General features: G+C 44.6%; 1 protein-coding gene across 2 annotated transcripts; it reads right to left on the reverse strand.

Moving 5' to 3' along the window:
* Positions 1-380: 380 nt before the first annotated feature.
* On the reverse strand, positions 381-20,069 carry OCIAD1 (OCIA domain containing 1). Of its 2 annotated transcripts, XM_054163537.1 has the most exons (8): positions 19,984-20,069; positions 19,131-19,215; positions 14,498-14,551; positions 13,951-13,998; positions 10,209-10,338; positions 7,413-7,621; positions 4,365-4,514; positions 381-819 (listed from the first exon to the last, which is right to left on the reverse strand). In XM_054163537.1, the coding sequence occupies exons 1-8, from the start codon at positions 20,032-20,034 to the stop codon at positions 782-784; spliced, it is 765 nt and encodes a 254-aa protein (XP_054019512.1). In that variant the 5' UTR covers positions 20,035-20,069; the 3' UTR covers positions 381-781. The 2 variants fall into 2 exon arrangements, with proteins under 2 accessions (XP_054019512.1, XP_054019520.1); XM_054163545.1 differs by lacking the exon at positions 19,131-19,215 and having other exon boundaries at positions 19,984-20,056.
* Positions 20,070-23,719: the final 3,650 nt, after the last annotated feature.

The raw sequence follows: 23,719 nt of genomic DNA on the forward strand, positions 1-23,719 counted from the left end.
GCTGGATCTTCAGTATGAGGGTGGTGAGACTCTGGAACAGGCTGCCCAGGGAGGTTGTGGCTGCCTCCTCCCTGGGGGTGTTGAAGGCAAGGTTGGATGAGGCCTTGAGCAGCTGAGCCTAGCTGAGAGGTGTCCCTGCCCCTGGCAGGAGGTTGGAATAGATTATCTTGGAGATCCCTTCCAACCTGAGCCATACTATGCCTCTATGAATATTGCTCTAGCAGAACAGAAACAGTTTGCTTACTTAGGTGTTGGTCTAGTTTCTCAGCCCTTTTTCCCTGTCCAGGGTTATTCCAGGTCTTACTAACCAAGCATGGCAAAAAATTGAGGTTTCCATCATGTCCCTTTCAGACAAAACTAAGTGAGAGGCGAGTTCTGCAGGTAACTTTTAATGCAAGTCTTGACAATTTGAGAAGATTCTGCTCATTTCCAATACATGTGTTTGCATTATTTACAGAGAGTTGGTACCTTTTGCTCTACATTTCTATCAGCTATTGCCAGTTACCCTTTTCATTCTTAAACAGCAGCACAAATGGTTTACAGCCATGACACCTCACAAGAGCTTCTCCTGCTGCATTTATGCAAAACTGAAAAAAAATGAAGCCTGAATGCTTTGGTTTTTATTTTATTGTTTAATCTTCTGGCAACTCAGGATTTTCTCCTCCTTGATTAATAGCTGTGCCTGGCAGAACACACCAAAGGTGCTGACACTTGTGACAAACGTAGACGAGGTTCAAGTTGGCTAACAGGAGATCATGTTCTTCAGTTCTTCATTCAGCTCTCACTCATCCCAGGTATCTCCATACTTATTTACTTTAACTGAAGGAAAGAAACAAAACCAGTCACACATGACTTAAACCTTTTACAGTGAAATTATCTTACACAGTGCCAAAAAGGATGCTGAAATGCGTTGTCATTCAGAGTGGGGACTGGGGGAGTGTCAGTCACAGCACAACAGACATCTCATTAAAGCTGCTTTTGAATGCAGGGGGAGAAAAGTTTGCTAATCATTCTCCTGTAATGAATTAAGGTTCAGCCAAGGAGCCTGCTGTGCCAATTCCTGCTCTGCAGGATTTCTAATGACTTTCAAACAAATGTAACATGTGGATGAAACAAAGACAATTGGAGGAAACAGGCCAGGCACGTTGTGATAAATAATGTGGCTACATAATCTTGTTACATGCACAATTGGATGGATTCAGGATAGTTAAAACACATTTGCAGCCAAACAAACAGAAATCACTAATCCTTAAGAGGAAACTACTCAACCATTATTATTTGGCAGCTTCCTTTAAGACAGAAGCCAGTCAGTGAGTGGAAAAAAAAACCCCAGCAGGGTACTGGTCTTACTGGATTTGTTCAGGAGTATGCCGTGTGCAGCTCACCAAGGAGCTGCCAGTGAGGCGATGCTCTCCTGAAAGTCACTGCAGAATGCTCTAGAGCTCTGTAACTATCTGCCCTTGCTGCTGCCCTTGCTGATGGATAGGACAAGCCAGCAGGAATGGTGACACAGGTCAGGCACCCCTTACCAAGCTGCTTGCAGGTTAATTACTAAGCCCATTGTTTATTAATACCCATCTGCAGCACAGCCAGTGGAAGGGGGCAGAATGGGTGGTCCTCATTCAGAGAGCACTGGGCAACCTCTTTGAAGCTAATGTTCCAGTGAGGCACAATAAGAAACTATCTCAGACTGCCATTTGATGTCCTTTTCTATGAGCCATGGCAGCTGAGCAGGCTGTGCTCACTCCCTGGGAAACGGCCCAGTCAGATCACTCTGCAGGTGCACATGTTTGTACAGCTACAATGAATGCAGAAGGCACCAGCAGATGGAACTTAGGGGCTGCTTACAACTGCTTTAAACATCATTTGTTTTCCCTGGTATCCCTGCAACAGAGGGCAGAAACCACCATCTGCCAGTCTGGTTCCTGTGACATGCAAGTAAAAGAACACTGCATTGAGTTCTGGAGTCCCCAGCGTAAGAAGGACACAGAGCTGTTGGAGTGAGTCCAGAGGAGGGCCACAAAGATGATCCAAGGGCTGGAGCACCTCTGCTAGGAGGACAGGTTGAGGGAGCTAGGGTTGTGCAGCCTGGAGAATAGAAGGCTCCACAGGGACCTTAGAGCTGCTTTCCAATAACAGAAGGGATCCTACAGGAAGGCTGCAGAGGGACTTTTCATCAGGGTGTCTGGAGACAGGACAAGGGGGAATGGTTTGAAGCTGAGGCAGAGCAGGGTTAGACTGGAGCTTAGGAAAAAGTTCTCCAGTATGAGGGTGGTGAGACTCTGGAATAGGTTGCCCAGGGAGGTTGTGGCTGCCTCCTCCCTGGGGGTGTTCAAGGCCAGGTTGGATGAGAGGTTGTCCCTGTCCATAGAGGGGAGGTTGGAGTAGATGATCTCTGAGGTCCCCTCCAGCCTAAGGCATTCTATGACTCTGGGATGAATCTGCCTTCCCAGAAGAATAAACAAAGGAGTAATGTCTCAGCACATGTAAACAGGCAAACAAGTGACATGCCCAGAGTGTCACAAGAACCTCAATCAGATCTTAGCCTGTACTACCAGTAGAACCCCTAAGCTGTAGATTTAAATGTGCTTCCACTTGTAAAACATTGCTGCAGTTTTGCATTTTCTGCTTTCACTGCTGTAAGATTTGCCATGCAATAATGCAATGTTTGCAGAATGTTGCCTAAGATTTCTGTCTGTGGTTTAGAATCACAAAATGGTCTGGGTTGGAAGGGACCTCCAAAGGTCATCCAGTCCAACCCCCTCTGCAGTCAGCAGGGACATCCTCCACTAGATCAGGCTGCCCAGAGCCCTGTCCAGCCTCACCTTGAATATCTCCAGGGATGGGACCTCAACTACCTCCCTGGGCAAACTGTTCCAGTGTTCTACCATCTCCATGGTGCAGAACTCATTCCTAAGATCCAATCTGAATCTGTCCTTCTCTAGTTTGAAACTAATGCCTCTTGTCCTACCACTGCAGGCCTTTGTAAACAGTCTCTCTGCAGCTCTCTTGTAGGCAGCCTTCAGGTACTGGAAGGGCACTGTTAGGTCTCTCTGGAGCCTTCTCTTCTCCAGGCTGAACGAGCCCAGCTTGCTCAGCCTGTCTTTGTAGGAGAGGTGTTCCAAGCCTCTGATCATGTTTGTGGCCCTCCTCTGGGAGGCCAGTGACATCCCTAGGCCTTCTGTTTGTGGACAAATATCTTGTGAAAAGAAACCTTGTGTGAATCAGTGAAGTGTCAGCTGAGAGAATTCAGAAGCAATCTGAAACTACAGCTTCAATCACTTTTCATGTCTTGTTTGGCACAGTCACATGACAAAAGAGCTTCCAGCCTCAAAGTAACACATTGAAATCACTACCCAATAATTGCTGATAATTTTAAGTTGAAGACTCTGTAGATCTGCCCAGAGGCAGATAACCTGGTGAAAGTAATTCACAAGCACAAAGCAGACTGATGCTCTTAAGCAACACTGTTCCAAAGCTTACTTACTTATTTTGGCTTTAATATACTTTTCTATACTTATTCTCACCTGTCATGCCTAGGAATAGATGTTAGCTGCTGTAAAATCCTGTTGCAACCTGATTGCCAAGACACTGTATGCCACCCAGACAACTCCAGCAGTGTGTTAAATGGTGAAACCTTCCTCTTGCTAACATCACTTTCACAGATGCTGCACTAAACTGAAGAGGTTTCAGGGCAAGCAATTGTAACTTGCTTCTCTCTCTTTTTCAAAGAGTTAAGTCCAAAAGTTGCCTGAATGGCATCTTATTCTTCAGGACACTGCACTCTTATTTTTGCTATGTTAAGTTTTGTTTTTCACTGTGAAAACAAATCTCAGCATTGCTGCCAAACACTGCTTCCTTCCTTTGAGTTCTAATGCAGAAAATCAAGCTCCACAAACAATGCCTCTATAGAAATCCACTAATTCCACATGAAACAGGTCATAAAAATAAGTAACACCCCCTCCCAATTAAAAGCATCAACCATATGCTCTATTTTGAGAGAACAATGCTAGCTAAAACATACACCCCCTGCCACAGCTAAAACTCTTCGCTATAGCTCTGAGCTCAGAGAGCTCTCTTTTGGAAGAGCTTGCTCAACATGAAGGCAAAGTGATGAGATTTGCAGTCTGGCACCAGGCAGTGTGGCTGGAGAAGAGCAATGCTCAGCTGCTGCTGGAAGACCAATGGTGTTTGAAAGAAATCAACTGAAGTATGAAACTGCAGACACATCACACAGATTTGCAGATACTTTGCAGATACTGCAAAGATAAATTGCTTAAAGGCTAGGCAGCATTAAGGTGTGAGTTTGTGACCACATTTAACACCGAGCTGGATTCACTGTGTTTCTGTACATCAGGGATTACCTTCCTTAGCTTTTTTCTCCTGTGTAAACTTGCTTGGAGCTTCTGCCTTTGGTGGCTGCATTACATCATAAGCCTCTCTGTGTTTATTCCTTAATTCCTCATACGTGACGCCTCTCTTTTTACGACCTTCTTCTGGAACTGGAGCAGGATCTGGAAACAGAATAACCATAGAAGCACTAGACTTGACATCACACAGCAAAAGTTGGCTACAACCTGTTCTAGAATGCCAGTTAATTACAGCTCAATCCCAAATGAAAAAGAGCAGGACAGCTGCAATGTACCACAGACTGTGCTTTTTAACTAACGCATTCCTCTGAGGCTTTTCACTTGGTCAAACTGCTTTGGAAGACTGGCAGTGGAGTTGTGTTCTTCAGTACCCAGTGCAAACCCTAACAACCATGTGGTAGCTGGTGGATAAAATAGTTCTGGTCACTTGATGTGAGGTTTGATGACCATAAGTTTGATACATTTATGGTTTCTGAAAAATCACAGAATCAACCAGGTTGGAAAAGACCTCAGAGATCATCAACTCCAACCGATCACCCAACCCTAACTAATCAACCAGACCATGGCACCAAGTGCCTCATCCAGACTGTTCTTAAACACCTCCAGTGATGGTGACTCCATTCCAGCACATTCCAATGGCCAGTCTCACTTTCTGTGAAGAATTTCTTCCTAACATCCAGCCTAAACCTCCCCTAGCACAGCTTGAGACTGTGTCCTCTTGTTCTGGTGCTGATTGCCTGCAGGAAGATACCAAAGAAAGCCAGGTGAAGCTCAGGGGTTTCCATTCAGGCTTTAAATCCCCAGCTCTGCTCCATCTCCAGACAGAGGCTCTGCCCCAGGCTGGAGGAACAAGACCTAAGGGGACCTACAGGAAGAGGAGAGTCTGTTGAGAAGGGCCCATGGTGATAGGACAAGGGGCAATAGTATGAAACTGGAGCAGGGGAGATTTAGGTTGGACATCAAGAGGAAGTTCTTCACAGTGAGAGTGGTGAAACACTGGAACAGGCTGCCCAGGGATGGTGTTAAGGCCCTATCCATGGAGACACTGAAGATCAGACCTGATGTGGCCCTGAGCAGCCTGATCTAGTTGGAGGTGTCCCTGCTGGTTGCAGGGGAGTTGGACAAGATGACCTTGGAGGATCTCTTCCAACACAACGCACTCTGTGAATGTGTAAATTGTGCTGTCAGAGAATGAGGATGAAATCCATATGCCACCTGACAAACATTTCATCCTTTTACCTGCATTTGTAATGCAGATTCTTGGTTCTATAATTTAGGCTCTAACAACTATTTCTATCTGTGATGCATGTCATTATCATGTCCTTGACACATTTACATCTGATACTTTATTATGACTTAAATCAAGCTGCAAAAGGAGGCTTTTTTCTTTGGTAAAGTAAAACTTTTTCCATTAAAGAGTTAAAAAATACAAACTATTCCAAAGTATGAAACTCTGCATTTCACAGGAGCTTTCTCCTCTGTGTACCAGAGAGACCTGAACTCAGCATGCTTTGTTTGCCCTGCTAGAACTAAAGAACAGAGCTCAGACTGGCAGGAGGGGAACAGCTGCACACAAGAGTAGTTGAAAATTGTTTTAGTTCTTCATGAGAAAATCAGCTGCTGCTGGACAGAAGACAATGTGCATGCAGTTCTCAGGAGATTTCAGTGTTTGGCACATTACAAAAAGCAGTTTAATGCCACTGAATTCCTGCTGTATACAGTCACAGCACCACTGCTGCTGAAAATGAAATCACCTCAGCAAGGCAGGGACTGTGGCTTATTGAGTGCACTGAAAGGATGCCATAATCACCTTCAGTCCAAACAAGAACAACTTCAGAGTAGGCCAAGGATTTTTCAGTTTGGCTTCGTAACAGATCATAGACTCCTAGAACAGCTCAGGTTTGTAGGGACCTCAGAGACCATCCACTCCAACCTCCCGCCATGGGCAGGGACACCTCTCTGCTGGACTCAGCTGCTCAAGGTCTCATCCAACCTGGCCTTCAACACCCCCAGGAAGGAGGCAGCCACAACTTCCCTGGGCAACCTATTCCACCAGCCTCATACTGGAGAACTTTTTCCTAAGCTCCACTCTAACCCTACTCTCCCTCCCCTTCAAACCATTCCCCCTTGTCCTGTCTCTAGACACCCTTAGGAAAAGTCCCTCTGCAGCCCTCCTGTAGGATCCCTTCAGGTAATGGAAGGCAGCTCTAAGGTCCCCCCAGAGTCTTCTCCAGGCTAAACACTCCCAGCTCCCTCAGCCTGTCCTCACAGCAGAGGTGCTCCAGCCCTTGGATCACCTTTGTGTCCCTCCTCTGGACTCACTCCAACAGCTCTGTGTCCTTCTTATGATGGGGACTCCAGAACTGGAGACAGTATTTGAGGTGAGATCTCAGCAAAGCAGAGTCAAGGGGCAGAATCTCCTCTCTTGCCCTGCTGCCCACACTCCTCTGGCTGCAGCCCAGCACAGAGCTGCCTGCTGGGCTGCATGAGGGCACTGCTGGTTCATGCTGAGCTTCTCAGCAACCAACATCCCCAAGTCACTTTTTTTCAGAGCTACTCTTAACCCACTCTGCACCCAGCTTGGATTTATGCCTGGGCTTGGCCTGACTCAGCTGCAGGACCTTGCACTCGTGACTTGCTGAACGTCATGCAGTTGTCACTGGCCCTCTTCTCAAGCCTGTCAAGATTCAATCATGTCAGTTAATTTACAACCTTTACTTGCAATTAGAGCTATAAACCATGTGAAAAAAAAACATATTTTGAGTTTAGACTTACTAAACAAAATAATACATTTAACCCTGGATGTGTTTCAAGGTGGTTTGGATGTGGTGCTTGGGGCTATGGTTTAGGGGTGAACCTTGTAGAGGGGCCTTTCCAACCTGAATGTTTCTGTGATTCTGTGATTTAGTTCTTTTCTGGTGTGGTAGACACAGTTCTGGGAACTTCATGCTGTTTCATTCAAAACCACTGTATGAAAACACAGAGTTTACTAAGAGGAGCACCTAAGAGAAAGTCAAACATAAATGTTGAGGCAAAACACACCTTGAGCAGTGTAATCAGTAATGCCTGTAGGTGAAGATTCATTCAGGGAAGCGCTGAACGGAACAGGTTCGTAGCTCGAGAGGCCTCTGTCTGTTGAGCTATAATCATCTGAATAGGTAGGAGAAAGGGGGAAGCCAGCTCTTGGAGAAGGAGCTTCAGGAAATGACTCAGAAGGCAGGTCTGAAAATTCAGATTTCCGACTGGAACGGCTGAAAGAAAGAACATGAGGAGGTATGAACTACAGAAATACTGCACTTCCAAAGCCAACAGGGAGAGTGCTTCAAGGAAATACTCTCTGACTTTAAATGGTTTACTTTCCAACAGGAACTACCATCTTTGAAAAAGGTTGGGGGTGGGGGCTTTGTTGTTGTTCTGATTATTTTTTTTGGGGGGGGGGGTGGGTGGGTTGTGTGTTTGTTAGGGTTTGGGTTTTGTGTGCATTTGAGGTTGCTTTTGTGTGTGTGGTTCTGGGGTTTTGTTGGTTGGTTGGGGTTTTTCTTCTGTTGTTTGGTTGGGGGGGGGTTGTACATTGCAAAGATGTCTGGAATCCCTTCTCTGACAATCTTGCCTCCCCCCAAAAAACTTAACCTATCTCCAGAAGAGAAGACAAAAGAGCCAAGGTGTTTTGGGCTTTACAAGCTAAAAATGACAATCCCTGCCCCCAGGGAGCCTTCAGACAGAAATAACGCATCAGACACCACCAGCAGAGGGAGTGTCCATGGAACCAGAGGCAGCACCAATTAGAGTTAGTTTAAAATGCGTTCTAGGAAGAATTTGCAATTTCAACCCTTCAGCATTAGAAGCTGCTGTAACTGAGTAGTACTGAAGAGCAGCTCTCTTGGGCAAATTTAATGATGAAGGTATATTGAGTTGCTGAATTCGGCAGAAGCATTAAGGAATTTTCTCCTAAGAAAAGGCCAAATAAAGAATATTGTGGAAGCTGATGCCTGAGAGTCTAACAGCATTGCCTATCCTGTACTCAGAATGGCTTAAGTTGGAAGGGACCTTAGAGATCATCTACTCCAACATATCTCTTTATCAAGAATACCACCAGAAGTATTTACTCTGGAGTATTTACTCCTTTTTTACTTTAAAATTCTGCTCAGCTGTACTTTTAGTTTCCCAGGAAAACATCTGCAGTTGCTCTTTGTTTTCTTCTCCCAACAGAGAGAGCTAAGCTATTTTATTACCTCAATTAGCTATTTAAACTAGGGGCAAACACAGCTTTAAAGAACTATCTGATCTTCTTTCACCCTGCCTATTTTTAACTGCAAATCACAATTACCAAAATACATTAATTAGTAGATGTATAATGACCATGAAAATGTAATGGTTTCTCGTGCTGGCTTTAAAGAGTAGCATGGGTAGACAATAATGGGATTTGAATGAGTTTCAATTAATGATTCAAGCAAGGGGGGGGAAAAAGGGGGGGGAGGGGGGGAGGAAGAACTTATCACTTAGGACATAAAATGTTACAGATAGGAAAGGATGGGCCATTAAAGGTCAAGGGGACTGATTGGTGCAGCAGATGATAGCATTTAAACAGGTTCTCATCTGCAGTAAACACAGTTAACGATGATGACAATTTCCTATCAGAAAGGGGAGGGGTGTGAAGGGACAAGTCCAGCTCCACTTCAGCTGAGTTGATACAGTAAATTTAGAAAGTGGTAATCCCTAAGAATATATCTGATGCCAAAAAAGAGCAAACATTTCAGAATCAAAGTAAATCTTGCAGAGAAAAACTGTCATAGATCTGAATTTATAAAGTAATTAAGAATTTAATGCAGTCCTCTACAAACATTGAGCAAATCTCAGCACACCCACAGCAGGACTGCTTGTCACTCCCCAAACACTATTCTCCCAGTTTTCAATCAAGGGGTTTAAGTGAGGTACTCCAAAAGTGGTTTGCAATTAAAACCCACTTGAGGGAGAAAACCTTCTGGAGCAAAACAGGAAACAGTTTTAAAGAACCTGATGAGTTTCTCATATGTACAGCATAATGCTGCTACAGATGTAAAGGATTTAAACAAACAGCAGTAAGCTTGACCACCATGCTTCTTCCTGCAGTGATGTTGTTTACTGAGCTCTTTCCTTTGATAAACACTGAAATCATTTCCACCCTCTTCCTACTTCAAACTGAACTATGGGAAAAGCTTCCAGAATGTCAGACTATTTTATTTCAGTTAGCTCATTTCTCAGCTCAAGAGGTAACTTCTGCTGTCACACTACTGTATGGAAACTCCATATCATCTTAATTTACAAAGAACACATTTTGCTTAGTAAAACTTGGCTTTTCCTACTCCTCAAAGTGGTCAGAGCTCAAAATGCCTCTTTTATAGCTGGCCAACTGATATATGTATGTATATAGTGCTCCCTTAGAGTGGCAGATTTGGGATCATAGAATCATAGAACATCAGAGGTTGGAAGGGACCTCCACAGATCATCCAGCCCAACCCCCCTGCTAAAGCAGGATCACCTAAGGTAGTCCGCACAGGAACACATCCAGGTGGATTTTGAAAGTTTCCAGAGGCAGAGGCTCCACAACCTCTCTGGGCAGCCTGCTCCAGGGCTCTGTCACCCTCACTGTAAAGAAGTTTCTCCTCATGTTGAGGTGAAACCTTCCACGTTCAAATCTGTATCCATTGTTCCTTGTCTTATTACTGCGCACCACCGAAAAACAGGGGAAAGAGCAGCTCTGAAGGTCTCTGAAAGCTGCAAATGTAGCCTTGATCTGTTAGTGTTTAAGTATCCTAGTCAAGAGTAAGTTTTACATTTAAAAGAGAATGAAATTCTTACTTATGTGAGCTATGTCTCTGAGCTTGTCGTAGAACATCTCCTATGGGGGAATCCTTCAGTTTCTTAAATTTCTCGCTACAGATTGGCAAGTAGGATATCTTTCCAGCCAGGTATCCACACATTCCAGCAACTTTGTTAAAAGAAAAAAAAGATGGGTTCATACACTGTATCACAATACTCAGATCCAAAATAAGGATTTCAAGTCAATTATACAGTATCTGGAACAAAAGGAAACCAAACAGTTCAGAGCTTAACCAAACCACGCAGTCATCCTCTCTCTCTCTGCTTCTCCTGCACACAAAGGGCACCAAAAGCAAATGCAGCAGCTGAATTGGGACATAGAGCAATGATTTAGACATGGTGTGAGCAGCAAATAATGTCAGCTACTATTTGATTAGTGAAAAGTGGCCAAAGGGGAAAAAAAAAGGAAAATAACTGCAATTAGGTTTTTTTCCTCCTCCCAAGATCCAGAAATAACAAATACCAAAGATGATAAACCAGTCAGGGATAAAACAAAGTCATAAATTCTGCTAATTGAGTCCATCAGAACAGCCAGCTCTTGACAGGGCTTTCACTAGTGTGAAGTCTGAATAAACTCAGCATTAGGCTCAGTATATTCTGATGAGGACTCTGCTCTGGGTGCTGGAGGGCGAAGAAGTGAATCAGATGAACGCTCGCAATCACTAGGCAAATACTTTCCATTTACTGCACGAGCTGTTTTCATCAGCATGCTAGACAGGTCATAAGAATAAACAGTCAGGATAGTTCTTCCTGGACTTAAAACTTCATGATTTCCATCAAATGGCTCCTTCAAGTTGTATGAGTGGGTCAAACTTGAGTGTGAAGGGGCATGAAGGATTCCATGGCAATGAATAGAACTTCTCTTGTTGATTTGGGGGGAGAAAAGGCTTAGGTCTTTCTTTCACACACAGTGAGGATTTTCTAAACACAAAGACTAAAGACTCCAGATCATCTTTTAAGTCAGGAAAGAGTTAATTGCCAGTAACATTAATCCTCTGAGGTCCTCACACTGAAGATTAAATTGCCTGAGAAGCAATACAAAGGGAGATTTTACCCGACCCTGCCGTACTGGTACTGAAATTGTTATTCCCGTTCTGATGTCTGCGTTTCCAGAATGAGGTTAAAAATCCTTTTCCAAGGGAAAAGAGAGGAGCAGTCACAATTACAAGTGCAGGAATAGGGAATTTCTCATTTGATGAGAAATGTAAGGGTTTAGCTGTTCAGCAGATCGAAAATAGGTTTGAAGACACCTCAAATGCTACAGATATGCACCAAACAAAGTATTACAAGGCCCTGAACAGGAAAATGGCCCAAGAACAATTTACACTGACTAGTTAGCAAAACAAAGCTAAGCAGCAAAGCTGATTCATCTCTGCCATAAATTACAAAGAGAAAGGCTCCTTTTCCAGGAAAACAAAAAAAAATGGAAGCAGCTCTCTGGAAGATGTTTCACCTGAAGTTAATTATTGGCTAAAATATGTTTGTTTTTTCTCTTACTGCAGAAGTAGCAGCCAGATGATTCACATTTACGGAGTTACCACAGTAGGTTAGATACTGTTGCTCTCTGTTGCTTCTGTATTCATTGGGACAAGACCTTGGAGGAGCTTATTAGAGACTGATAAAAGAGGCCAGGTCTCGCTGCAGGCCACCCTGAAGTAGGACATAGGGACCTTGTCCTTTGCCAAAGAAGGACAAAGGACCTATAGCTCTGTGGCATGCTGAATCAGTCACAACTAACTGGAAGGTCCATTATGTTGTCAGACTGCCTTTAAGACTACTGAGGAAAGTTATGACAGGGAAGCATACAGAATATCCTGCAATCTGACAATCTGTAAAGGAAACCTCTCTCAGCTTCCAGATACAACCATGCACTGTCTTCCCCAACACAAGAGGGACACAGACATGCTGGAGTGGGTCCAGAGGAAGGTCACAAAGATGATCAAAGGGCTGAAGCACCTCTCCTATGAAGACAGGCTGTAAGAATTGGAGCTGGAGCCTGGAGAAGAGAAGGCTCCACAGAAACCATAGAGCTACGTTTCAGTGTCTGAAGAAGCCCTACAGGAAGGCTTGGGAGGGACTGTTTAATGGGCTTGTGGCAATAGGATGAGGGGCAATGGTTTGAAACTGGAGATTCAGGTTGGACATCAGGAGGAAGTTCTTCACAATGAGTGAATACTTGAACAGGCTGCCCAGGAATGTGGTTGATGCCCTGTCCCTGGAGACATTCAAGATCAGACTTGATGTGGCCTTGGGCAGCCTGATCTAGTTGGAGGTGTCTCTTGTCCCTGATGACTGCAGGGGAGTTGGCCAAGATGACCTTTGAGGGTCCCTTCCGACCCAATGCAATCTGTGAATCACTGAAAGTTTGGGCTGGAAGGGACCTTCAAAGGGCATCTAGTGCAATACCCCTGCAATAAGCAGGGCTATTTGTACCCAGATCAGGCTGCTCAGAGCCCTGTCTAATCTTACCTTGAATATTTCCAGGGATGAGGCATCTGCCACCTCTCTGGGCAACCTGTGCCAGTGATTCACCACCCTCATTGGAAAATATTTCTTCCTTCCATCTAGTCTAAATGTCCCCTTTTAGTCTAAAACCATCACTCCTTGTACTGCTGTAACAGGCCCTGCTAAAACATTTCTCTCTATCCTTCTTGTAGGCCCCCTTTAAGCACTGAAAGGCTGCAATGAGGTCTCCTTGGAGCCTTCTCTGCTTCAGAACAAAAAGAAGCCAAAAGTAATTTGGCTCATAGCCTTAACATCAAGAATAACTGATCCAGACCAGAAGCTCCTTATTTTTCCCCTTGATTTCAAAGTGCAGTTCTGTTCAATAGGAGGAACATGGCCCTTAGCTAGGAATGTGTAGGAGCAGTCAGGGGAACAGTAATGATATTAATTATTAGAAAAGCTTGTGTTCTACCATTGTTTGGTGTTCAAAGAAAGCAAGGAGTATTTGGAATAAACAAATGGCAGCCTCAGCCTCTCACATACATTTATCTGCTTAAACAACACTTCCTTCACCACAAATCATGGGCTTTACCTTCTTCCCACTGAAGTAAACTGTAAGGGTAACTGGATGTATCTGGGCAGATTGGCAAGATGGCAACTTCCTGTTTTACTGTCAAGGATTGCATTGAAAAGGTTATTAAATTCTTTTTGATTATACTTAATCCAAAAATCATTCACGTGGAACTGCTGTTTTCCTACCATTGTATGTACAGAATGTCCAGCAGAAAAATAAGAGAGGCACTAAAATAGCCTGAATGAGACAAGTAAGATACATGAGTAAGGACCTTCAAATTAGGAAGGGAGGGGTGGGTGTGCTCTAGCAATTAATTCCAAGCAAGCTCATACAGCACCTAGTAACAAGGGTTTTATCTTCAATTACCACATTACGCTTGTGAGGCAGTTTGAAGGCAAGGCCATAAACAAAACCTCTCCAAAGTGTGCTGCACAAATTCAAAGACTGTGAATAAATGAAGTGCTCTGCCTCCTGATGTTGAAGAGTCCCTGCACTAGGAGATGCTGCACAGATGTTCCTGTCCGACAGAATTAACTGCAGGAAGGTTAGATCAGATGAATGGATGGATCAGGTCAGTTCTTCAGGCACAGAGTGGGGTACCAGTGAATCAGTCAGCTGGTCTCATGGGAATGACACCTGCCTAAGAGACTCCAGAAGCTAAGGCATGAAAGCAGGCTGGACTTACACACAGCTTTTACTTACATGCAACTTTTGTGAAAGAGCCAAACCTTGAGCTGTCTCTTAGAACACCTGAAAAGGAGAATCAAAGTGATTAGTAATAAATTGCTAGTAAGTGGGCTGAAAAAGATCAACTCTAGTTATGTTTGTAGGTAGCAGGTTACCCTTTTACACCTAACAGTGAAGAACATTCAAAAAGAAAAAAGGCTGACATTTGAATTTTGCAGTGTAATTACATTCCTAAAACTCTCTACTTAGATACTCTGTGTATTTCATTTATAAAATGTGATTTTAATGACTGCTTCAATCATACCACACAGAGCATCACTACAAATGAGAGTGTTTCATAACCACAGAGATACTGCATTTGCCAAACAACACAAAATGAACATAAATTTGGTTTTCAAGCTTTGTTCCTTCAGTTTTAGGAAGCCATCACGTAGCTGAAGAGCCTCAACTCTTTCAGTTACAAGTAGATTAGAGATTGTATTGTTAGAGTAACTTCATTAACAGTAGAAAGAGATTTCATCTGAGCAAATCCAAATGAACCCAAAGGATGTTTAGACTTTACCTTTCTTAATTAAGAAGCTAGTACCAAGCATGCTCACTGCAGCCAAAGGAAAAGCTGTGAAGAAAAAGAAGAAAAGTTGCTTAGGAAATGATTTTCAGAGTTTTCAACCGCCTTTAACACAACATGCACTGAGAATTGCTAGGCCTTATGTAGCTCATTTCTGTAAGAACAGAAACTTCAACCCAGAAAGCATGCACAGTTCTCTTCTGCAGTGACAAGAGGAGGGGAAGTGGCTTCAAATTAGAAAAGAGCAGATTTAGATTGGATGCTAGTTCTGCACCATGAGGGTGGTGGAACACTGGAACAGGTTGCCCAGGGAGGTGGTTTGGACCCCTTCCCTGGAGATATTCAAGGTGAGGCTGGACAGGGCTCTGGGCAACCCGATCTAGTGGAGGATGTCCCTGCTGACTACAGAGGGGGTTGGACTGGATGACCTTCAGAGGTCCCTTCCAACCCAGACCATTCTATGATTCCAGGATGGAAGGCAGTGCTGTAGAGGCCAGTGCCTCCTAAAATTCTTAATAACCAGAAGTCTTGATTTTGTTTTATCATAAGAACTTGGAAAAATTCTGACACTTACAGAGATATAAACCAAATTGACTAAAACTGGGTAACAGGTTTTAATCAAAGAACAGAGCAGCTTTTTCCGTAGCATGCGGATCAAACTGTACAGCTCAGGGGTGGGGTAAGGAATGCTGAGAAGATATCAAACATGGAAGAGAACTTCTGCTTGCTGCAATCTGTCAATTTACTGTCTGTCAATACTGAATGACTTCATGTAGCAAGAAGCACCTGAAGATGGCAAAATCCTAGAGGGAATGCTTATTTGGTATTGATATTGGGAAGGTTAACTTTGAAACTTCATAGAAGTCCCCACCTAGACAAGACAGTGACACTGAAACAAGGAACATGACAGAAGACTAAAGTTATTGACAAGTTAGGAGGATGGAACCAGGCTCTGCTCAGTGATGTCCAAGGATAGGACAAGGGGCAATGGGTGCAAGCTGGAGTAGAGGGGGCTCCATGTGAGCATAAGGAAAAACTTTTGCACTGTGAGGGTGACAGAGCCCTGGAGCAGGTGGCCCAGAGACTGTGGAGCCTCCTTCACTGGAAACATTGAAAACTTGCCTGGATGCATTCCTGCTCTGGCAGGGGAGTTAGACTGGATGATCTCCTGAGGTCCCTTCCAACCTCTAACATTCTGAATGAAACATCAGAATGTTACATTTTATGCAAGTCCGAAAATGCAGATGTTACAAACAGGCTCAATGATTTGAACCTTACCTAGTGCAACGGCACTGAATGTTTCATGATGTTTGATGCACACAATCTGCTAATTAAGATCACATTTGAAGATAAATGGTGTATTTGAGAATGTGGACAGCACAATACTGAAGTGTACTTTGCAAACTAACAGTTTATTTCTTCTCAGATCTAAATTAGGTCAGGAGTTCCACCAGCATTTTAGAGTAGATATGACTGGATGTTATGAAAATAGAATCACAGAATTGTCAGGGTTGGAAGGGACCTCAAGGATCATCCAGTTCCAACCCCCCTGCCATGGGGGGTTGGAACTGGATGGAACTGGAACTACAGCAGGTTGCTCACAGCCACATCCAGCCTGGACTTCAAAACCTCTAGGCATGAGGCTTCCACCACCTCCCTGGGCAACCTGTGCCAGTCTCTCACCACCCTCCTGGGGAAGAACTTCTTCCTACCATCCAATCTGAATCTACCCATTTCTAGTTTTGCTCCATTCCCCCCAGTCCTATCACTCCCTGACACCCTCAAAAAGTCCCTCCCCAGCTTTCTTGGAGCCCCCTTCAGATACTGGAAGGCCACAATAAGGTCCCCTTGGAGCCTTCTCTTCTCCAGACTGAATAGCCCCAACTGTGTCTTCACAGGAGAGGTGCTCCAGCCCTCTGATCAAATGTGCTGGCTTCTTGGTTCAAAGCAAGATTACAGTAATGCTTCACAATAAAGTCTTCCAATCTATCCATGATGCTTTTAGAGATTCTAGACCTGCATTTTCCAGAATTATTGTGAGATACAGAATAGCAGTACAGATGAAAGCTAAATTGTAAGAGAAAAAAGAAAATCAAATCAAGGTGTGTGTGTTTAACCCAACTCAGTTTATCAGAGAAGACTTCTGCCTTCCCCTTAGAGGTCTGAAATGATTTATAGACCCAACACAAATACTGTGGATGTCAAAGACAAGTGGAAACAGCTGCTAGTATGCAAGCATATAGATGACCTGAAATGGCAAGTAAAAATCAGAATAGGTAGCTGAAAATTGGCTTCACACATAAAATGAGTAATTATTCAAGGGAAGAAAAAACAAAAGCAGCTTAATAAATCAGGAAATACAAATTCCCTCCACTGCTATGGGCAAAAAAGCACTACTTCTGCTTCAGGAATAAACTAAATCCTAGGAAAAATAATGGCAGGCTGATGTCTCAATGGCACATAATGAAGGATGCACATAATGTGCCTGAGTCAAAATAGTTGTATAGGGAAAAAGTCTTATCAGTCTCATTTGTTAGTGAGACTGAAGGTGTGAAGGAGAAAATTGTAGATTGTAGTGTGGGTTTTAAACACTATGAGGATTTATATTGTATAATAATGTGATTAAAAATTAGTACTGTCAGTAAAATGTGTTAAACTGAGTTATGAAATCACAGGATCACAGGATGTTAGGGGTTGGAAGGGACCTCTGGAGATCTTTTAGTCCAACCCCTCTGCCAGAGCAGGACCATAGAATCCAGCACAGGTCACACAGGAACACATCCAGACAGGGCTGGAAAGTCTCCAGAGGAGACTCCACAACCTCCCTGGGGAGCCTGCTTCAGTGCTCTGTGACCCTCACAGTGAAGAAGTTCCTCCTCATGCAAGCATTTCTGACATAGAAGCTGTCAACAGGAACTATGGCAAAAGAGAAAGGATTTGCAAGAAAGGTAAAAGCTGGTGACAGATTGAAATTTGAATAAACCAACTGAAAATACACAGACTTACAGCAACATAAATGAATAACAAGAACTGATACAGTAAGGAGTGGGGATGTCAGGGCAGTCACACAGGCAGCCCATCCCTCTTGCAAAGGGGCATTCAAATAAGATGTGAGACACTGGCACAGGTTGCCCAGGGAGGTGGTTGAAGGCCAGGATGGATGTGGCTGTGAGCAACCTGCTGTAGTGTGAGGTGTCCCTGCAACAACTCGGACTCCTCTTGTCTTCCAGGAGAGAGATTTCTCAATAACTCATAACCAACTGTCATCTTACTGCTGGCATTTTCCCCAAGGAAAATGGCTAGATTTTGGCAAATAAGCTGTAGGTTTCCAGCTCTTTGAATAAAAGTGGAAGAGGAATGTAGCAAAGCAATGGAGAAAGAGAAAGCAGAACTTTGAATTGGTAAAGCAAAATCACAATGTGTAGAAGTTGCCCCTGAAAGCAGTGGCTTCTGGGAGAAATCAGAGGCCCTGTGTACTAAGTTTAGCAAATCAGCTGCTGAATTCTTCATCTGTCCTGGTTTCTGCTAAGTCACCTATCAGCACCAGGAGTAATCTACTACTGGGTGATAAAACAGTGGCTAACAACCACACCAGAAGTCTTGCTCAATCAAACCTCTTGACCAGGTGCACAAAACCCAGGTATGCCTTGAACCTTTGGATTACACAAGGTTAAGAAGTAATGCAATCAATTCTCAATGCTTTGTGGGAAAAAAAAGCCCTCGACATAATAATGGAATTCCAAGTAAATAGAGACAAAGTGTTCAGTTAAAACAATGCAAAATCTGGTGGAGCAGGTCCAGAGGAGGGCCATGAGAACAATCGGGCATGGAGCACCTCTGCTGTGAGGACAGGCTGAGAGAGCTGGGCTTGTTCAGCCTGGAGAAGGGAAGGCTCCGGGGAGACCTCATAGTGACCGTCCAGTATCTGAAGAAGGCTACAAGGTTGCAGAGGGACTGTTTACAAAAGCCTGCAGTGATAGGAGGAGGGGCAATGGCTTCAAACTGGAGAAGAGCAGGTTTAGATTGGATGCTAGGAACAAGTTTTGCATTGGAACAGGTTGCCCAGGGAGGTGGTTGAGGCTCCATCCCTGGAGATATTCAAGGTGAGGCTGGCAGGGCTCTGGGCAACCTGATCTAGTGGAGGATGTCCCTCCTGACCACAGAGGGGATTGGACTGGATGACCTTCGGAGGTCTCTTCCAACCCAGACCATTCCATGATTCGTAAGCCTCCATGAAGATGAAAAGCAATAGTTCTAAATTAAACCATTTAATAATTGATTATTTTCAAGATAAAAACAAAATAAAATTGCAGAAATAATTTTTTAAAAAGCAATATTCAGAAACACAAATCAGAAACTCCATTAATTAAATCTACTATCTGAATTTTAATGATAATAATAATTTGTGAGGGAATTGTGTTAGGCAGCATAAACCTTACAAATGATGTTGCACCTTTTACAGAATTCCAGCCCTGTAGGCTCTTAATAATATGTAAATCCTATGTAGATCAGCAATTACTGGGATGCAGTTTCAGCCCACGTGAAGGTTGCTAATGAACTGTTGTGATGTCTCAGATAATAACAAAAACCAAGAGGAGGGGAAAATAAAAAATCAAACTGCATGTACCTCTGTATCGGGCACTCTCCTCAGCACATTCCTTGAGGAGTCTTCTTTCCTCTTCTGTTGGTACATAAGGCTTGGGTACTTCTCTCTTTCATAAAGGAAATAAATTAGAGTAAGAATGAGCAAAACAAAGGGTTTGGAGGTATTTAATGAAAAACTTTGTCTAGCTTTCACACCTGTGCTTTGACTCTGCCATACTTAAGGAACTGGTTACTTTTACCCTTTTATCCTTTCATGTCCTTTTATGGGACATGAAATGTTATCAGTAGAGAAAATCCACTGCTTCTACACATCACTGGAGAGCGGAAAATATTTTCTGTGCAGTCTAATCCCACCTTAGCCCATCCGTTTTCCGTCCGAAAACGGTCCCCGTAACCAGCCTTCCAAGTGTATGCAACGCCAGCTCATTACACCCCTTTCAAAACCACTTCTCAGGGTTTGATTCTTCAGTGGCGTGCTCGTATTCAGTAACAGCTGGCAGCTGCTCTGCCGTCGTACAAGACATTTCTGCCGTCGGTGGGCGAGGCTCCCCCGCCGGGAGAGGCGAGCGCCGCCGCACCCTGACAGATCAGCGGCCGGGAGCAGGGCCGAAGCGAGAAAGCCGCCGGTACCGGGGAGAACACCTCCTACCGGGAACAACCCCCCTAGGAAAGGCCGCCAGAGAGGCCTCAAGGGCACCGTCCCCGCGCCTCCGCAGGCCGCCGGAGAGCTAGGGGCAGGGCAAAAGGCGGAGGGGAATGGCCCTCCCCGGCGCGCAGCGGTGTGCGCCGGCCCCGAGCCTGCCGCCTCTCCCTCAGCACCAACCCCGGCCCCACCGCGCTCCCGCGGGCGGCGCCGCCGAAGCCAACGACAGTACCTCGGCCGAGTCGCCGAGCTCCCCGCCGCCGGGACCCTGCCCGGCCTCCATGGCGGGGCGGGGAGGACGCTGCGCCGACCCGGAAGGCGCCGTGACGCCGTCCGGTGCGGGCTGCCGGCGCATGCGTGGCGGCGGGTGCGGGTGGGGTACCCCGCTGTGCGGGGCTAGGCCCCGGCCGGCGTGCTTGGGGGTTGAGGGGGTGGCGGCGACCCCTCAGGCTCCCAGCCTGCGCTCCGCGGCCTTGCCCCGTGCGGTGCCCGGTGGAGAGGCTCTGCGGGCGGGCCTGGGAGCAGCCCGTGAGGCCGTGGTGCTGATGGATTCGGGGCGGTGGGGAACGGCCTTGTGTTTATTTGCGTTCATCAGCGGCGTTTCCTCGCCGGGAAAGGCGAGTTAAGGGCGGGCGAAGGACCTAGAGGCAGCAGCTGAGGCTGAGAGCATTCATTGCAGTCGACAACGTTTCCTTCCTGTGCTTTATCTTGTTTCCTGCTTGCTTAGAGAATGCCACGCTCTAGGACGTTGGAGGGCAGGCACTGCTTCAGAAGTGCTGAATGCCTTTAAGGGTAATCCTTACGTGGTTTTTACTTTGCTAATTCTTGGCTTCATAACTGACTAATTTCTGACTTGTTTCTGATAAGTGGTAGCAAAAAGCTTTCATCCTTCTATGCCTCTAACCTGAACAATAGGTGTGTTACCAGGAAAGAATGAAGATGATCAGAGGGCTGGAGCACCTCCTTTATGGGGCCAGGCTGTGAGAGTTGGAGCTGTTCAGCCTGGAGAAGGTTCCGGGGAGCAGCCCTTCCGTACTTGAAAGGGGCCCACAAGAAAGCTGGGAAAGGGATTTTATACGAGGGTTTGCAGCCATAGGATGAGAGGGAATGGATTGAAGCTTAAGGAGGGCAGATTTAGTCTGGATAGTAGAAAGGGATTCTTTACAGTGAGGGTGAGACACTGGAACAGTATGCTCAGGGAAGTTGTAGATTTCCTGGAGGTGTTCAAGGCCAGGTTGAATGAGGCATTGAGCAACTTGGTCTAATGGAAAGCATCCCTGCCCATGGCAGTGGGGTTAGAACTAGATGGTCTTTGAGGTCCCTTCCAAGCCAAACCATTCTGTGAAACATGCATGGGCAGAACTGACTAAAGGCAAAGGATGCCTCTTACCTAAAAGAGAGTTTGAATCATGACCAAACAAGAACTTGGTGGGCAACTGAACTTGGCATCTGAACTTGAAAGGGGCTGAGGTGTGGTGGTTAGGATTGTACTGAAGTGAGCAATTAGGAGTTTGTGTGCTTGCATCTAACTAATACTGTTGAAATTGCAGCATTGGAGGAAGGCTGCAGTTTATCGGAAATGGGAAAATGTTTCTGATAGTGCAGTGTATGCTGCAGCATTTGCTTGTAAACGTTGAGCTTGAATTTGCCATATCCTGAGCTGCCTCTACTTGCCTGGAATGCACCACTCCCTTTAAGCCTTTCCTGGAGCAAGCCATTGTCTCTTTACCCTGGAATTCCAGAGTAAGAGGCTTAAACTGCTACTGTTTGATGGCTGTACTAAAAAGCCCATGCCTGAAGATAGGAAAGGGAAGGTTTTGGAGATTGAAGTTGTCTGAAATTAGTAGGGAATATGGATGTGGAGTGTCTGAAATTAGAGAATGCAACTATAAAGTGAATGCTAGGCATGTGAGTGACCTAGAACAGATGGGCTAAGGAGTGTGTGTGGAGCTGTCTTAATGATGTTCACAGTGACAGTTTGATGTTTCAGCAGCAGTTTCCTTATTGCTGTTTTGTGTGTTAGATCTACAAAACTGCTGGGTTATTTGTAAAGAGGAGTAGCATCAAGTTACATGCTTTTTGAACGGCTTCAGGAGTCAGAAAAGTCTTTTTGTCTGTGACTCTAAACTTTTAATGACTTAGTATTATCCAGGAGTGATGAATATATTGGAGACTGAAAATAGTGTAATACTGTAACTCAATAGTTATGTGAAATTTCTTTTGTGGGAGATGCCTCAGAGCAGGAGAAAAGCAAAACTTTAAAACCATAAGGCTCTTTTAAAAGGAACTGGTTATTTTATGTAACAAGAAGTTAAGAGGTGTGAAAGATGGGTTTCTAATTGCAATACTTCCAAAACAAAGTCACTGGTGAATATTCAAAATTCTTGGAGCTCAAGAATTAACAGGGTGAGTTATATGTAGACTGTCAAGTGGTTTAAATGCTGATGATCAAGTTGTTTCAATGCTGATCTTTCTGAGAAATTCCCTTCCATCTTGTCAGCAGTTACTGACAGGCTTTATACAGATCCAGTGCAGAACAAAGAGGTGGCTTAACAGAAGACTTCAGTTTTACCACACTGCATAAAACCTAAATGAAGCCAGTAGGGGAGTTGGAGTGTATGCTGGTGAGGAAAGCTGCCAAAACAAGTGCTGCAAGTACATGTGCTCAAGTACATAGCTGGAATGGTGATTTTTTTGGGGTTATTTTTGTTTGCCTTTTTGTTTGGACAGTAGAGTGAAACACAACAGCTGAGAGCTTCTGATTCTTTAGTGGCTGCCAAGAGTTAACAGGACATTATGTGGAAAAATCACTCTCTCCCTAACTAAGAAATAACAGCTTCATACCAAAAAAAAAAGGAGCATTGTTGTAACTACTACAAGTGGTGGCAAACAAAGGATCAGTTACTTGCCTAAAGCATTGTGGCACATCAGCAAGAACCAAGAGTGGGTGTCTTTGTGGAGCTGATACTCAAAGCCTCAATTAGTAAGGACTTTACCTACACTGATAATAATTAGTACTAATAATAACTGGTGCTGTAATGTACTTTGAAAAGTGCTTTACATGTTACCTAATCCTTAGGGCTATTTTGTGAAGCAAGGAGGTAACAGGAGAACCCGGGTTCTGAAAGTGATTTGATTGTGCATCCTGTGAAGTTCAGATGCTCAGGGTTAAACAAACAGCAGCAGTCTGAAGTTGAGGTGCTCAGGGTTAAACAGCAGTAGTCTGATTTCATTAGTGGGGGAGTTCAGATGCTCTAGTTTTGGGTACATGGATGGACATGCAGTTACTGGGGAGATCAGGCGAGCTCCTAATTCAGTCTCAAGCTGTGCCAGGGGAGGTTTAGACTCGAGGTGAGGAGAAAGTTCTTCACCGAGAGAGTCGTTTGTCATTGGAATGTGCTGCCCAGGGAGGTGGTGGAGTCACCGTCCCTGGAGGTGTTCAAGAGGAGATTGGATGTGGCATTTAGTGCCGTGGTCTAGTCATGAGGTCTGTGGTGACAGGTTGGACTATTATCCCCGAGGTCTCTTCCAACCTTAGTTATACTGTGATACTGTAACTTTAAAATGGGAAGCCACTGGTGAGATAGCAATTCTCTGAAGTTATGCACAACAGTAGCACCAATGAATCCTGGTTTTAGGTGTGTTATTACCCCACGTTTTGGTGGTGGTACAGTTATCAAACTAGACTAAAAATACTCCATTCCCAAAATTCTTACATCTACAGGAAAGAGTTAACTTGAACTATGCTTCTCAGCTACCAGGATACCTTTTTCCCCCCTTTCCCTATGCTGCTCTTGTTCCTACTGGTTTCTGCAAGTTGGTGTATGTTATCTGTCCTAAGGGTGTGCAGCCCATGGACACACATAGTTGAGCATGCAGGGATCTTTTAAATCAGCATAATACAAAGCATGCAATAGAACTTGCAGCTTCTTTTAGCAGAGACTGGCAGCTGTTGTGCAGGCACATTT

This window comes from Dryobates pubescens, chromosome 1 (genome assembly GCF_014839835.1).
Source record: "Dryobates pubescens isolate bDryPub1 chromosome 1, bDryPub1.pri, whole genome shotgun sequence".
In the NCBI taxonomy this organism is placed as follows: domain Eukaryota; kingdom Metazoa; phylum Chordata; class Aves; order Piciformes; family Picidae; genus Dryobates; species Dryobates pubescens.